The sequence below is a fragment of the Spea bombifrons genome, chromosome 1 (genome assembly GCF_027358695.1).
Source record: "Spea bombifrons isolate aSpeBom1 chromosome 1, aSpeBom1.2.pri, whole genome shotgun sequence".
Lineage (NCBI taxonomy): Eukaryota > Metazoa > Chordata > Amphibia > Anura > Pelobatidae > Spea > Spea bombifrons.
In genome coordinates, this window is record NC_071087.1 from 136,726,321 (window position 1) to 136,742,192 (window position 15,872).

The 15,872-nt window shown below is 37.9% G+C and overlaps 1 protein-coding gene across 7 annotated transcripts in view; it reads right to left on the reverse strand.

Moving 5' to 3' along the window:
- The window catches only part of PPIP5K2 (diphosphoinositol pentakisphosphate kinase 2), a 39,143-nt gene extending 24,611 nt beyond the window's left edge, over positions 1 to 14,532 (reverse strand). For all 7 annotated transcript variants that reach the window (XR_008355458.1, XR_008355457.1, XM_053474504.1 and 4 more), the window contains exons 1-10: positions 14,398 to 14,532; positions 14,157 to 14,325; positions 13,209 to 13,404; positions 12,101 to 12,191; positions 10,189 to 10,274; positions 8,554 to 8,708; positions 8,149 to 8,250; positions 5,969 to 6,130; positions 4,847 to 4,968; positions 340 to 441 (exon numbers count right to left, since the gene is read on the reverse strand). Coding sequence is in view for 5 of the 7 variants with exons in the window: in XM_053474504.1 (XP_053330479.1) it covers positions 340 to 441; positions 4,847 to 4,968; positions 5,969 to 6,130; positions 8,149 to 8,250; positions 8,554 to 8,708; positions 10,189 to 10,274; positions 12,101 to 12,191; positions 13,209 to 13,404; positions 14,157 to 14,325; positions 14,398 to 14,444 (1,232 nt within the window). In the remaining 2 variants the exon portion in view is untranslated. The remainder of the gene's footprint in view (positions 1 to 339; positions 442 to 4,846; positions 4,969 to 5,968; positions 6,131 to 8,148; positions 8,251 to 8,553; positions 8,709 to 10,188; positions 10,275 to 12,100; positions 12,192 to 13,208; positions 13,405 to 14,156; positions 14,326 to 14,397) is intronic.
- Positions 14,533 to 15,872: the final 1,340 nt, after the last annotated feature.

A 15,872-nucleotide genomic window follows, 5' to 3' on the forward strand; every position in this document is an offset into this window, starting at 1 on the left:
CTACAGGACCCATTCAAAATATTTTTAAAAAAGCACTTAATTTACTAGAGTAGGTATTGTCTTCTTGTAGAAGCTGGTGGTGGTAAAATGGTGTCGAAGAGCAGTTCATTTATGGATCATATACATGGAACAAAACAGTTAAAGAAATTTAGGAGTTGACAGCAGATAAGAACCATTCGTCCCATCTAGTCTGCTCATTAGTCACAAAATTACATTTAAAAACTACAAAATAAATACTATTAAACTGAATTACTATTAATGTCCATCAAATGAACATGTCTACCTGTAATAACAATGAATACTTTTGTTAATTGAAGGGAATATTAATAATATACTTACATTGTTCCAGATGTTGTTGGCACAATGGGTATATCTTCTGCCTCCAATGGTATGGACCATGGAATATGAAACTGAGGAGCAAGCTCTCGCATTATCATATTTCTAAAGGAACGACACAAAAAAAAGTTTCTAGATCTATATTTTTTAACACCATATTTACTCAACATGAGAAAACAATTACAAATGAATTATTTTACTCAGCGAGATACAGTTGCTACGCGTGTTAAAATTTTTTTAAAAAAGAAACCTAAGAAAACACACACACAAAAGTGACCCTGGGAAATACCCTGGAGTGTCTTTATATGGTTTGATGGGGTACACTGAATTAGCTGGCTTCAAAGATGTCCCAAATAGGACATGGGGCAGAAGTACCAGATGTCAAAATTCCAAGTTGAAAACCTGAATTGCGCATGTCCCAAATGTGGCCTTTTAGCCCCCAAATAAACCTATGCATGGGTGGATTCACTGTACTCAGGAGATGTTGCTGAACACATATTTTGATGTTGTTTTGAACCAACATATACCAGGATCTGTAAATTTATACTTGAATTAGTGTGAGGGGAAACCCCCCCCACAATAAATTACTTCCACAAAGTTTGACAAAGGCTGGTAGAATAATAAGTGCATGGAAAGGGTTAAAATACCAGCATTAGAAATACTTTGGGGAGTCATATATATATATATTATATAGGGCTGCAACTAACGATTATTTTAATAATCGATTAGTTGGCCGATTATTTTTTCGATTAATCGATTAATCGGATAAAAAAAATGAATGTAAATTTTTCATTTATTTAAAATAATTTACTAAACAAATGATGTTAAATACAAACAGCAGAATAAAAAAACTTTGATAATACATTTCTTGTCTTTATTTCCCAACCAGCCCCCCAATATATGCACATTTGAGCCCAGGCTTGCTACGCTGCCTCCCAGACATGCCACGCTGCCTACCACAGCACTCCACGCTGCCTCCCACATATGCCACTCCACACTGCCTCCCACATCTGCCACGCCACGCTGCCTCCCACATCTGCCACGCCACGCTGCCTCCCACATCTGCCACTCCACTCTACCCCCCACATGCCACTGTGCCTGATACGCCTTATACCCCCTGAAACACCACTCCATCCTCCCCAGACATGCCACCCTGCCCTCCCCACATATGCCACACCATGCTGCCTCCCACATCTGCCACTCCACAATGCCTCCCACATATGCCACGCTGCCTCCCACATCTGCCACTCCACGCTGCCTCCCACATTGCCACTCCACGGTGCCTCCCACATCTGCCACTGTGCCTGATACGCCTTATATCCCCTGATACCCCACTCCATCCTCCCCAGACATGCCACCCTGCCTCCCAGACATGCCACTTCTCTGCCTCCCAGATATGCCTTATACACCCTGATACACCACGCCGTCCTCCCCAGACATGCCACACTGCCCTCCCCACATATGCCTTATATACTGTATATGCCTTATACCCCCAGATATGTCACTTCACTGCCCCCAGGATTTAGATTCCCCTAAATTAACCCTAAACTCCCCATTAACCATAACTGCCCCTAAATTAACCCTTAACACCCCCTTAACCACAGCATCCCCTAAATTAACCCTAAAGACCCCATCAACCACAGTATCCCCTAAATTAACCCTAAACACACCATTAACCACAACTGCCTCAAATTAACCCCAAACACCCCATTAACCATAGCTGCTCCTAAATTAACCCTAAACACCCTATTAACATAACTGCCCCTACATTAACCCTAAACACCCAATTAACCATAACTGCCCCTAAATTAACCCTAAACACCCCACTAACCATAACTGCCCCTAAATTAACCCCCACCTCCCCTAACTTTCAGTAGCCCAAATATATATATATATATATTACATACATACATATATATATATATATATATATATATATATATAATATATATATACACACACACATTATATATATATATATATATATATATATATATATATATATACACACACACACACACACACATTATATATATATATATATATATATATATATATATATATATACACACACACACATATATATATATATATATATATATATATACACATATACACACACATATACTTACAGTTAGATGAGTGTCACAGCCATGTGGTTCTGGCCTGGAGAAGGAAGGGGCGGGGCCAGTTGTCACAGTGATTACAGGGAGGGGGAGTAAGTAGGAGCTGCTGCTGTGAGACGGTGAGTCAGACTAAACGGATTATATAATGAGGGGGATTTTTCAGAGCGTTTGCTCTGAAAAAACCCTCATTTTATAATCGATAATAATCGATTCAACTAATCGATAATGAAATTCGTTGCCAACGAATTTCATTATCGATTATTATCGATTTTATCGATTAGTTGTTGCAGCCCTAATATTATATACCGTATTTGCTCGATTATAAGACGAGGTTTTTTCCAGAGCAAATGCTCTGAAAAATACCCCTCGTCTTATAATCGGGGTCGTCTTCTAATCAGACCCCAAAAAAATGCTGGCGCCATGCTGCTTACCGGTCCCGAGCAGCGTCTCTTCTGTTAGAAGCAGGGCAGGAAGCTTGCAGCGTCCTCACAGAACTCTATCTCCCCCCTCCCTCCTCTGAGGGCGGGGCCAGAGAAGTTGCTACAGCCGGTCCCCTGCAGAAGTCTGCGAGTGGGAGATCTGCAGTTCAGGTGAGGGGGTGGGGGAGGGTTTTTGAGTATGTGTGAAGTGTGTGTGATTAAGGGAATGAATGAGTATTTAAATGTTTGTGAATGAGTGTGAGTGTGTGTGTGATAGCATGGATGTGTAAGGGGGGTGGGGGTTGTAGCATGGCATATGGAGGCTGTAATCCCACTGCTATCATCCCCAGGTTCCAGCATGTACTGGCTGCCTTGGCTTGATAGGAGTGTGATTGCTGTTAGCAGTTTGATATATATATATATATATCAAACTGCTAACAGCAATCACACTCCTATCAAGCCAAGGCAGCCAGTACATGCTGGGTTAAAAGGCATATCATGGGGCTGAGTGGCATATAGGGGGTTAAAATGCATTTCTGGACCTCCAGAAATGCATTTTAACCCCCTATATGCCACTCAGCCCCATGATATGCCTATATACCTCCAGAAATGCTTTATACCCCCCTATATGCCACTCAGCCCCATGATATGCCTTTTAACCCCCTATATGCCAGAGTGGCATACAGGGGTATAAGGCATATCATGGGGCAGAGTGGCAAATAGGGGGGTATAAAGCATTTCTGGGGGCAGAGTGGCATAACTGGGGGGGGCAGGTTGGCAAATAAAAGGAAATTTAAAAAATATATTTTTCTCCATCATAGCTTTTATTAAACATGAAAATAATTTACATTAATTAATATTTACTGGTAAAACTTTTTCCCTATAGGGTAGTCTTATATTCAGGCTTTTTGTTTTTTTCCTAAATTAATATTTTGATTTTGGGGGGTCGTCTTATAATCGGGGTCGTCTTATAATCGAGCAAATACGGTATATATTACATATATATATATTATATATATATTATATATATATATATATATATATATATATATATATATATATATATATATATATATATATATATATATATATATATATATATATATATATATATATATATATATATATATATATATATATATATATATATATATATATATATATATATATATATATATGGTTTGATGAGGTAAATTTAATTGGTCAGCTGCAAAAATGTCCCAAATAGGATATGGTGTCAGGATTACCAAATTTTGCAAAAATGGTTTTAAAATGGCCCCTGTACTTATTGCCCTTTTAATTTTTTTTTTTTTTTTTTTTTTTTTTTACAGGAAATTAGATATCAAACATATCTGAAAAATATCTGAAGAAAGCCGGAGTGCTGGCATCACAGCGGAGTGGCAAATAGGGGTTATAAGGCATTTAAGGAAATATGAAAAATAGTTGACATGTGAATCAATATTTACTAGTAAAACTTTTCTTATAGGGTAGTCTTATATTCAGGCTTTTTCTTTTTTTCCTAAAATTAATTATTTGGGGGGGGGCATCTTATAAATCAAGCAAATACGGTATATCTCACAATTTTGTTTATGGATAAACCTGCGTTGTGTTTGCAAGAAAGCAGATTTGTGCATATTTCTTTGAAGAAAAGGGTAAATAAAAAAGGCAATTATTCACAGCCTTCTTTGCTAATATTTACCAATATTAGTGAAGGGCACTTTATATGTGTGTAATACACATCTATATATATCTAAGTCACATTATCACAGAGACATTATCACAACCAATATAAAATATTGTTCCCAATGTTCAAGGCATTGGTTACAATGGATGGAGAAATATATTTCCATAATAATCCATAATATCCATGGGATAAATGTGCCATCTAGTGGTAAAAAACAAACAAAAAAAACAAACGTAAACACGCGACCTGCAGCATGTGCTGATCTCACATACACATCTTACCCGAGTATTTTGGCGCAGTCGTCATAATATTTCATGGAGTTCTTCACAAAGCTGAATCCATTTACATCACAGACATAAGACTGTCCGTTTGCACGCAGCAGATCAAAACCACAAACTGTTTGCTATTCAGAAAATAGATGTACAATTTTATTCACGTGCATACAAATTGATATTTCATACTAAAAGAAAAAAAAAAACCCTTATGACACTGCATGCCGTCATGTAAAAGCAGCCCAAAAACCCATCATGACGACATACATACTTTCTTGAAGAAATCGGTGGTGTGCACTCATTGGCTGAGGGTAACGGGAGTTGCGGTTCACAAAAGCAGGTGCACAAGAATAGTAAAAGGCTGGAGTACTTATGTACATGTATCTTTTTTAAATCAAATCTGTGTTATCATTTAGTGTATCATTTAACCCTTTATTTTCTGTGTGTGTCTACCTTGCTCCTAGTGAAATACCTTTTTTTATATTTTGAGCTGGTGGGCTGCTAAACAGTCCCAAAAAAGACAGACTTCAGAAAAAAAGAATTGCATGTTGGTCAAATTAACTGGTTTGGGGACCATTTTTTTAATAAATATTTTTATTATTTTAATGTATTATTCATACTAAAATGTTGGACTATGCAAAATGGTATAAAAAAAAAAACCCTCAATCCTTGAAAAAAAAAAAAAAAAAAACAACACATAATTTGTGTGGGTGCATAAAAAATGTAATTTTTTACATGATTATTCCATCAGCCAACAACTGTATTCATCTTATTTTATTGTTATATGAAAGAGCAAATGATGTCATGAAATTTAATCAAAAGAAATCAAGATTAAATATACACAGTGGAGGTATTAAAGTTGTTGAAGGTTTTTGCATTTTACTGATGTTTCATAATAATATGTCCTGTGAAAAGATTCATAGCTAGTATTCTTCCACATGACTAGACGCGTAGCTGGCTTTGGTTGTGCTATACCCAACCAAGACTCTTATAAAGACAAAGAAATACATCCCTAATGTCCACAACGTTTTCCCATGAGATTCCCGTACAGACGCGACGCAGTAAAGACAAAAAAAAGAATATCTGACAACCACACAACACATATAGTACACTTTTACAACGTGTAATTACCTTAAAAGCTAGGCAAACTTTCCATGCTATTAGTTTCTCGCGGGCGTTGAGAATGACAGGATACCTCACTTCTTTTCCCTCGCTGTCGCGTTCTACTTTTCCATCTAGGGCAGGAGACTTGCGAGCTTCAGCGTGAGCGTAGTCAGGCCCTACTGTGTACACCTGGTTTACAAAAGAACCACATAGATCATATAGCAAAAAACAGGTTAACGCTAGACTAGCGGAATCCAACACACATCCATTTTCTCAGCGGAACGTAATTATATTCTAGAGCGGCACAGGAGTCCATAAAAAGCTCTCTCTGATCTGCATGATAGGATTATCACACATATAGGTTTAGACAAAATGAATTCAAAGTATTGGCGCTAGCAGGAGTTTGGGAACTACGGTAGTTTATCAGAACAAATTTTTGTTTTTCTTTTCTTGGGTTGGTCGGCAGGAAAAATTGTCAATCTCCATGGTGTCTTTGCATACATCAATTGAGCCCTCTCTTTGTGTTTTTATAGACCAAAGCGATGGCTTTAGTAATTAGAGGGTACCTCTGGTACTTCTAATGATGTCATGATGATTTCATAGGGTCCCCATACGTACTTATTTTTTAAAAAAGTATTTTTATTCTATTTTATTTGATTTTTATTTATTCATGCTTTGACTAGGGTAGTAGCAGCTAACAGATCAGCATGTACCTTGGCAACATGAGAACACTGGTTTACAATAGCTGGGGTGGTAAAGACTAACCACAACTACCGCAGTCTACAATTCAGCCGGTAATGGCTGACTGTACATCATGGGAGCTGCAGTTTGTAGAGTCGGCCACCACAACCACAGACTATAACTACAATTTCCATAAAGTTCATCTAGCAATTTGGGAGCTGAACATTATTGTAGTCAACAAAAGTTAGTGTTTATACTGTAGACGTATTCTACCCCCTCCCCCAAGCCCAATCTACAGTTATTAGCTACTTTTCCCATTATAATCAATAAGCAAAGTTGCTGGCTCAACATCATGGAAGATGCAGTCAAGAAAAGTTAATGTTGTGTAGTTTAGCTCGCTGCGTTACAAAAAAGGGTAGTTAGAGGGTCAGGAAAAAAGGGACATAAAGGCTTGGAATCAAAATAGGACGCTTGGTAGTTTTGCAGCAGTTGTGGCTAACATTTGGCACCCGGAGTGCTGTTACTACATTTAACATGATGTTAAGCCAACCGAGTGGATGGCTGAGAATCACGAGGAGGGCATTTCTCACCAGCTGCAGCACCAATCCGTAACGATATAAAAGCTAACCTTTGGCATTCCACTTAAGTACTCACTTTCCCATGATGCTTAACATACCAGACGTGCTGAAATAAACTACCTTGTGTCTGCAGCATGCAAACTGTGTTGCTGCCCAGACAGGGAAGGGCAAAAGACCAGCTAGATAGAGAGGAAGAGAGCAGACCAAACCACTCTGACAGTACTAAATAAAAGCTTTTTGGCCAACTACCAGGTGTTTTTTCTGCCTCTATGTCTAGCTAACATACTCTAAATGGCCTACTGCAGCTTCAGTGGGCCTCTTTGAAATGATGGGGGGGGCAACTGCCCCTTCGCTAGATGCCCAAGCATGCATGTAGGAAGTGTAGGAAGGAAGTGCTGTTCAGGTATTTAAATACATTACAACATAACACAAGCTTACATTGTTTCATTTGATTCAGCCAGTGATGTCATCATTTGCTGACTGATTCTGCTGTGCACCATAAACAGCAGAGGACATAACATCACTGTGCTTTAGCCCTGGACTTTAAGGGCCAGATACGTGGGATGCAGTATGTAAGGTTAAACGCTTACATAGCCAGAAGGCAAACATAATAAAAACTGATATACTGTAACATAATATGTATCACTGAGTTGTAATCTTTACTTTTTTTTTTTTCTTTTTTTCATTAAGCCCACTGACTGTCGGCCACCACGTAGTTACCGCGAAACAAACTATTTGCTAAAATGCACTTTGGACATGAGGCAGCTCTCTATTAGTTTTCTAACGCAAACAACAAACAGATCCACACCTCAATGACTAATACAGCGTTCAAATAATGTGATAATTGCCAGAAATAGCCAACCGCTATCCAAGTGTAGAGTTAAATAGAGGATAAACAGTACTTTATGCAATTTGAATTTTTTTTTTAATGTTGTTTTTAAGAGATACCTTCACATCGGTGCCATCAGTCGGCATGAACTCCTCATAAATGTAGGCACCAGTTTTTCGCACACTGCTTTCAGGTGAATACACACTGCTACGACTGCCGATCTATAATACAAAATGCAATTAAAAGACACACAAAAAAAACCCAGAGTAAAAAAAGCCCCGTTGTGCAACCACACTGTTCAATATATTTTCTTTGTGACGCATTTGTCCTATTGATACATCATATGACAGCTTATCGCAATATGTCAACAGAAGACTATGCACTGTACACCATTTTCCCTTGATCGTGTTTGTTGGCCCAACTCTATCTATTTTGTCTAGCACTGGATATATCTCTGACATAATTAAATTCCATACAACCATAATTGTTATCTGAACTTTACCTTGGAAAAAGTCAAAACATACCTTTCGAAAAAGTCTCTGGCTTCCACCCCCCGCAGATGTTGGATAATAAATGTAAACATTGTGGTCCTCAGCACTGACTGGTTTCTCCACAAAAGGTTTTTGGAAAATTTCACCATTCACTTCAACATGATCCTCTCCTTCAATTAAATTACATTCTGGGGGGGAAAAAAATCCAATGACCAATTAAGTTTTTATATTAAACAGATTTTATATTAATTTGATGAGGACAAGGTCTTTACTTTTGTTGCCAGAAAAGACTTCATTAGTTTATTGGTGATTACTTTATGATATCCTAGATCTAAAACGAGAGCTGGGATCGATTATGGTCGGAGTCTTCAAGTCAGGAAAAATGACGTACTAGATGGGCCGAATCTATGTTTCTGTAAGACCTTTGCCAAAAAAAAAATTCCCACCATTTCTTCTTTGATAGTTATGTTAGATATACCTAAATAATGCATACTGTAGAAGAAGACAGACAGACTTAAAGGACCAGCTGGTTCTTAGCTCCCATAAAAATCTATATATTTAATCTTACTGGAAAGGAATAAACCAGTTCAAGTACATTTCAACTACAACCTACTGCACCAGGAGTCAAGTACCTGCACAAACATAAGGCTTTAAGCATTGATCTGCCTATAGAATGTATATTGTGATCATTCCAACACATGTCAGACAGCACTGGTCACCATGATGTACTTTTAAGTTGTCATTACCTTTGGAGGTCATGTCATACTGCTGTGTGATCTTGTGACAAATTTCAGTCGCAACACATGAGTGATGACAATGCTCCAAACAGTCACACCGCCAGATTAAAAACACAAAACAGCAAGTGCCCAAGATATCTCTTTTGAAAAGGTATCTGTATTTAGCTAGGAATCTGAAACCCGTTTGCATGTGTCCTACTTGAAATGGAAATATCATGCATTCCACTCAACCTTCCGTGGCAACATTTCTTCTAAAATGCCAAATGAGGCGGTATGGTGTATGTATTTTGAATACTTGACTTTGTTCTTGGGGATCCACTAGCAAAAAGAAATTCAAACTTAAATTTAGATAAAAAAAAGGGGTTCAAAAAGTATATGGAAAATATTAAATTTTATTTACCGGTATAGTCTTCCACAACAGGGTATTATACTGGTATATACACATATATACACACGAAACATACAATGTGTATATGTGATGGATATCATACCCTAAAAAATTCAATTTTAGAGAAGTGCTGCTGTTCATCTCTGAGGACCTGACTTTATGATTACTTTATATATGTGTAATTTTCCTTAACGTATCTTATAAATGACATTGGTCAACAAAAATGGCTGGTCTACATATCTGGCAGAGTAATCTGTTGCCTTGATGATTAGACACACATACTTTACTGTAGATTTGAGATAAGCCATGTGTCAGAGTGACAACTAGGAATCTAGGCTCCTGGTGGAAGGTCTGATGAGATCACACTCAACGCCAACATCACATCCACTTACAGTAGAGGAGGGAAGCACAAGGAGAGACAGCGGCTAGCAAACAAGACCACTTTATGGAAATTATGTAACAGCTGCCAAAATCCTAGAAATTGTGTACAGAAGTGAATATATAAAAACATATGTATTTTATTTCTTCCTGGAAGTAAGCTACCTTCTGGCTTGTTAGGATCCCGGTTAAGAACTGCATAGCGAGGAAGCAGAATTCCCTCCTCTTTTAAAATTCGATAAACTTCCCTCCTGCAACCAAACATAAGATTTTAATTTGTTTTGTTAATGGTAACAAGTTTTTTTTCTTTAAAAAAAAATAAAAATAAATATCGACTAGCTAGTGCTGATTCTAGCATCTGAAAATCAATTACACTAATCTTTCTCCACAAACTGCAGCACAATAAAGAGTACTTAAATAAGCCGACGGTAACACATTCGTTGAAAAATCTACTCTAAGAAGGGGTTTCTTAGATTGTTAATAAAACAAAAGGTTATACAAATAAAAGAAATCACATATTCAACTTAAACATGAATGGGGCATTAATTAGCCCAAATCCTCCTACTTTTTGAGCAATATGAAAATGGTAATTATATTAATATTATAAGGACTGAGATATGTTAAATGATGCACTTGGGACATAAATATCCCAAGGCAGAATATAGAATTGGTGACATTGTTCTGTCAGTGACAATGGAAGAGAGGGGATTAGAAGTAATTATCTCTGATGACTTGAAGGTAAGCAGACAATACAATAAAGTAATGGAAGAAACAAGCAAGGTGCTGGGTCGTATAGAAAGAGACATTAGTAGCAGGGAGAGGGACGTGGTTTGGCTACTTGTCTGTCCTCACCTAGGGTATTATGCACAGTTCTGGAGACCCACGTCTCCAGAAGGATATTGACACATTGGAGAGAGTTCAGAGGAGGGCTACAAAAACAGTAAGTGTCTTGCAGCATAAAAATCATCACGAAAGACTAAGGGATCTTAATATGTATAACTTGGAGGAGAGAAGGGAGACGGGAGGCAAGCCTACTTGCAGAGAAGCAATGTTAGAATAAGGAGGTCATAGTCTAAAAGTAGAGGGTCAGAGGCATATTGGTAATGTAAGGAAGTTAAATGGAGCGATCTTCCAGCAGACGTGATGGAGGCTGATAAATTTAGGGAATTTAACCAGGTAGGAAACAGAAATAAAGGTATCGTCAGTATGGGACTAAACAAGGACTCAAGAGGTGTTTGAATCCTTTACATCAAGAAAATTGGTCAGACTAGATAGGCTTAATGGTTCTTATTTGTCATCAACTTCTACGTCTATATATTGATTTGGAGTGGTGTTTCTTCAATAGCCATTTTAACATAATAGTGAAAAACAGAACAGCAACACATTTTAAGCCATATGGTTCCACTGAAATTTATGGGAGGATAGCTATTCAACTACTTGCCAAAGAAGAAGCTCTGTGAACTGCATCATATCCACTATCTAGAAAACGTGGCATGTAATATTTCAAATAACCTTGGCTCCTTTGGGAAAAGTCAGACGTTACAAGCTGCTTTCTCAGGGTAATCACCACTGTCAGCTTCTGCAATAGGAAACTACAGTACAGTGCCTCATTGCAGAAGCAGCCAGTGATGTTTTTATAGGGGTTCCTGCCAAAGAGGTTATCCTCTGTTCCTGGTCCTCTTGTGCAGAACATTGGGATCTAATGTCGTTACAAGCAAGAGAGGTTACGGAGGTCTACATAGGACAGCCAAAGCATAAACGGTATAGCTTTAAAGGAAGTCTCTCCAACCAACGCACTTAGAGCTGTGGCTGACCACTAGGTTTAGGGAAAGATGGACCATTCTTCCAGCATCTGTCAGTCCAGCAAATAAAAGACAATGATATGTATCCCAGAAGTATACACCTTGTTTTCTGAAAATGTCACAAAAGATAACTTGGTTTCTGGCACAGAGAAACAAGAGTTATTTTGAAAATTCAAGTTGGTGTAGTGAAGGTTGTGTTTTCTATTAAAAATAGGATGTAGATCAATGACACACAAAGAAACACAACACGGAAAGGAACCCTGGGACTGTCTTACCTGTCTTGGATTTGATATTGAAGATTCAAGTGATTGATTACAAATGGACCCCTGAGTTTTTCATAAGCAACAGCTTTATCCAGTGGAAAACCTTGAATAAACAATCATAGCAAAGTGAGTGTGTTAACTCGTAGTAATTAGCAAGTCAGTAAAGTTAAAGTATATTTAAAAGTAGACCTTCCAATTTCCTGGATCCTATTTTACACACCATGATGTTTAATATGATAGCATTTACAAACAACGTGTGAATAAAGGCATAAAATAAGTTGGGTTCAAGCTCAGTGACGTCAAACATGTCATGTTTGTGAAATTTCCACCCTGGTCCACGGAGTGAATCGGAGTGTCTGGGGCTGCTTTTCAAGTTTTGGGCTAGGCCCCTTAGTTCCAGTTGTAATGCTACAGCATACAAAGACATTTTACACAATTGTATACTTCTAACTATGTGACACCAGTTTGGGGAGGCCATTTTTTTCCAGCATGACTGTGCCCCGTGCACAAAGCAAGCTTTATAAATACATGGATTGACAAATTTGTTGAGGAGGATCTCCGGTGGCCCACACAGAGCCAGACCTTAACCCAACTGAACACCTTTAGGATGAATTAGAAGACCTATTGTGAGTCAGGCCTTCTCGTCTAACATGAGTGCCTGACCTCACAAATACTCTACTGGATGAATGGGCATAAATTCCCACATAAAGACTCCAACATCTTGTGGGGAAAACCTTCCCAAAAGAGTGGAGGCAGTTATACCTGCAAAGAGAGGTCAATTCCATATTAAAGAACATGGTTTAGGAATGTGATGTCCAACAAACTCATATAGGGGTGATGGTCAGGTGTCACATAATTTTGGTCACATAGTGTTTATCTGGTATCACTCCCCTGTTCACCTCATACCATGTCTTTAACTGAATGTTTTTAAGAATGTTCCCTTATTTCACAAGATATCGAGAAAGCATATCTGTAATGATCCCTCTCCTCTTTATTATATAGTTTGTACATGTTTCACTGTTTGTAGATAGGATGCGCTCAGTTACTTATTTTTTGGTGTTTTCCCGCTAATTAAGTGCTGTCATACACCTGCATGCATCACAGCCTGCATGAAACAAACCTTTAGAATGAAAGGAAATAAGGCAGTCGCACAGAGGCCATTTTTCTACTGGTTCATTCAGGATGACATCTTCCTCAAAAATAACTACAGTGATATATTTGAACAGGGACAGCCGCTCCAGGATCTCTTGCATGGGCTTGGATTTGGATTTCTTTGCCATTGCACAGATTCCCACCACAATCTGCCTCTCTGGCGGCTGCAAAACAGACGGAAAGAAAACATGAATTGTTTAAACTTTAAACATTTGCGCCAGGTGAACATCTCCTTCATGATAGCCCATCATTTGCGATTGTGAATATACTACGCATTTAATATGGAATGTCTCTGCATTCGTAGACATGTTCCGTTCGTGGTACTACCGTGATTTGTCTCCTACAGAGACCATTTTTCCATGATAACCATGATAAATGTTTCATGTGCTTTGTGTTTTTTGGCGTTGTGTTTTTATATCAAATTATGTCCGAATAAAAGTCTTTGTTTATGTAATTGTTGTGTGTGATATGATCCAGTAAAACATAATATACATTCATATACTGCATTTATCCCAGCATACTCTTCTGACCACCATTTATCCTGTTTCAGTCACAGTCACCTTCGAATGTGAGAAAGCTAAGGAACACATTGTCCTAAGGACACAAGCATTGCTGCAAAAAGTGTCTCTAAGCTCCAGATATTAAAGAGTTAAAGAGGAAGGCATTTTTATTATTTCTCTCTTAATCAGAGGGGTGAACGAATATTCGCAATAGTTTGTACAGCCCTCTGCGAGTTCATTGTCAGAGTCTGCATTCTACAAACTCAAAAACAAGACTTCACTTTAAGTTACACACTTGTAACATTAAGCCGTGTCAAATAGCTCCTGAACGATGGACAGCTTTCCGCAATATATCTATAATGGACACTAAAACAAATAAATAACACAAAGTATCAGAAAATGTATATAATACTTACTGAATCATATTCATCCTCATCCTCATCTTCAGTGTTCTCGTAAAGATTGTCCACATTTTCAGCTTTGGTCTGGTCCAAAATCTCGTCTGCTTCCTCGCACCCCACGAAGAACCTGGGGATATCGCCCTCAGTTGCACTAACAGACATAATGTTCAGCTGTTCTATGGTCCTACATGAGAATGGACAAGGTGAGGACTGATATCCAAAGTCTGGATCTGTACAAGATCACAGTACCACCAACCTTCTCCAAATGATCTCATTGAGCTGACATTTCAGAAATCTGAGCATCAATGAGCATCAGTCTGCCTCATAAAAAAAAAATCCAAAAAAGATAAATAGGTTCTTCCTTTTTCAGTTTATGGACATCATGCCTGTTTTAAAACAAATAAAAAAGTACTGTTAAAAACCTCAAATGAAACATTGAGAAATGCAAAAAATACCTTATGGGGCATGGAAAAAAAGACAGAAAACAAAGAGAAAGCAGATTAATATTTAACTTCCATTCCGTATTATCCATTAACAAGCACTGTTCTCCCTAACATTTAATCACAATGTAATCTGTTAAACCGACAATAGGAGGCAGGTATTCGATCTTACTGCATTTTTATAGAATCCTACGTAAAACATCGTGGGAGGCTTCAGCACCAGAAAAAAACCAGAAAACATTAAATGGGGAAAAATGGACATAGTGAACTTACCACAAATTAACATGAAGAAAATGTACAGACAAAAAGGGAAATATCCATTACTTTAAGAAATGCAAATCACTTGTGAAAATAATTAAAGTAATTAATTGATCTTAGTTTAGGAACCAAGAAAGGGGAAAGTCCGTAAGCATCAAAAGACAGCAAAAAAAGAGATAGGCATCAGTAGTAACACTTAGGAGAAATGGCCACCTGGCACTTATCCAAGCCAGCTTGTAAATGAGCAACCCCCCCCCCCATTAATTTAATTAAAAGGGAAAAAATGATCTCCTCTGCCTCCATGTGTCATGCAGTGGATTTTTATGCGTGCAAGAAAGATCCAGGAGCAAGCAGCATATTAATGACACACAGCTGTCTGTGGTCAACGCTTTCATTCACCGTGTTGTCTACAGTGAGAAATAAATCATACTTTATTAATGATTGTTATCATGATATTTGATGGAGACAGTTATTTTGTATTCAGCACACAAAATGTTATAAAACCAAGTACTAGGAATTTTAATCCAAGCCGAGTTCAACGTCAGGATAATACATGATCAGAAAGTTGGTCAATCGTTTGCAAACCTGGAACTGTTTTATTTGTATTCTCAGAGGCAGATTTATTTAATCTTGGTTATTCCACATATGTCTAACCAGGTACTGCTTTTCTGCATCTACTGGACCTTGCCATAAAGTCTGGTAAACAGACTAGCATGCACAATACAGAAAAACTCAAAAGAACTCAAGGAGACAGAGATGTCAAAGAAACAGTAAATAAAAAAAATACACTGGGTCTATAAACTTTCCAGTCAAAGCCAATGGATTTTATTTAATACCAATACAAGGCTGATAATATGCAGAGGACCTTGCATAGGTTAAAGCTTCATGATACCTATTTACTCCTACAATGGGATGCCGATCAAATTATATTGACCACTGACTTACATCCATCAACGATTGGTCCCCAACTTGCACAATGCATATGGCGACGATCTACATACCTTATGCCTACAATCCACCAACAGAAGATGAT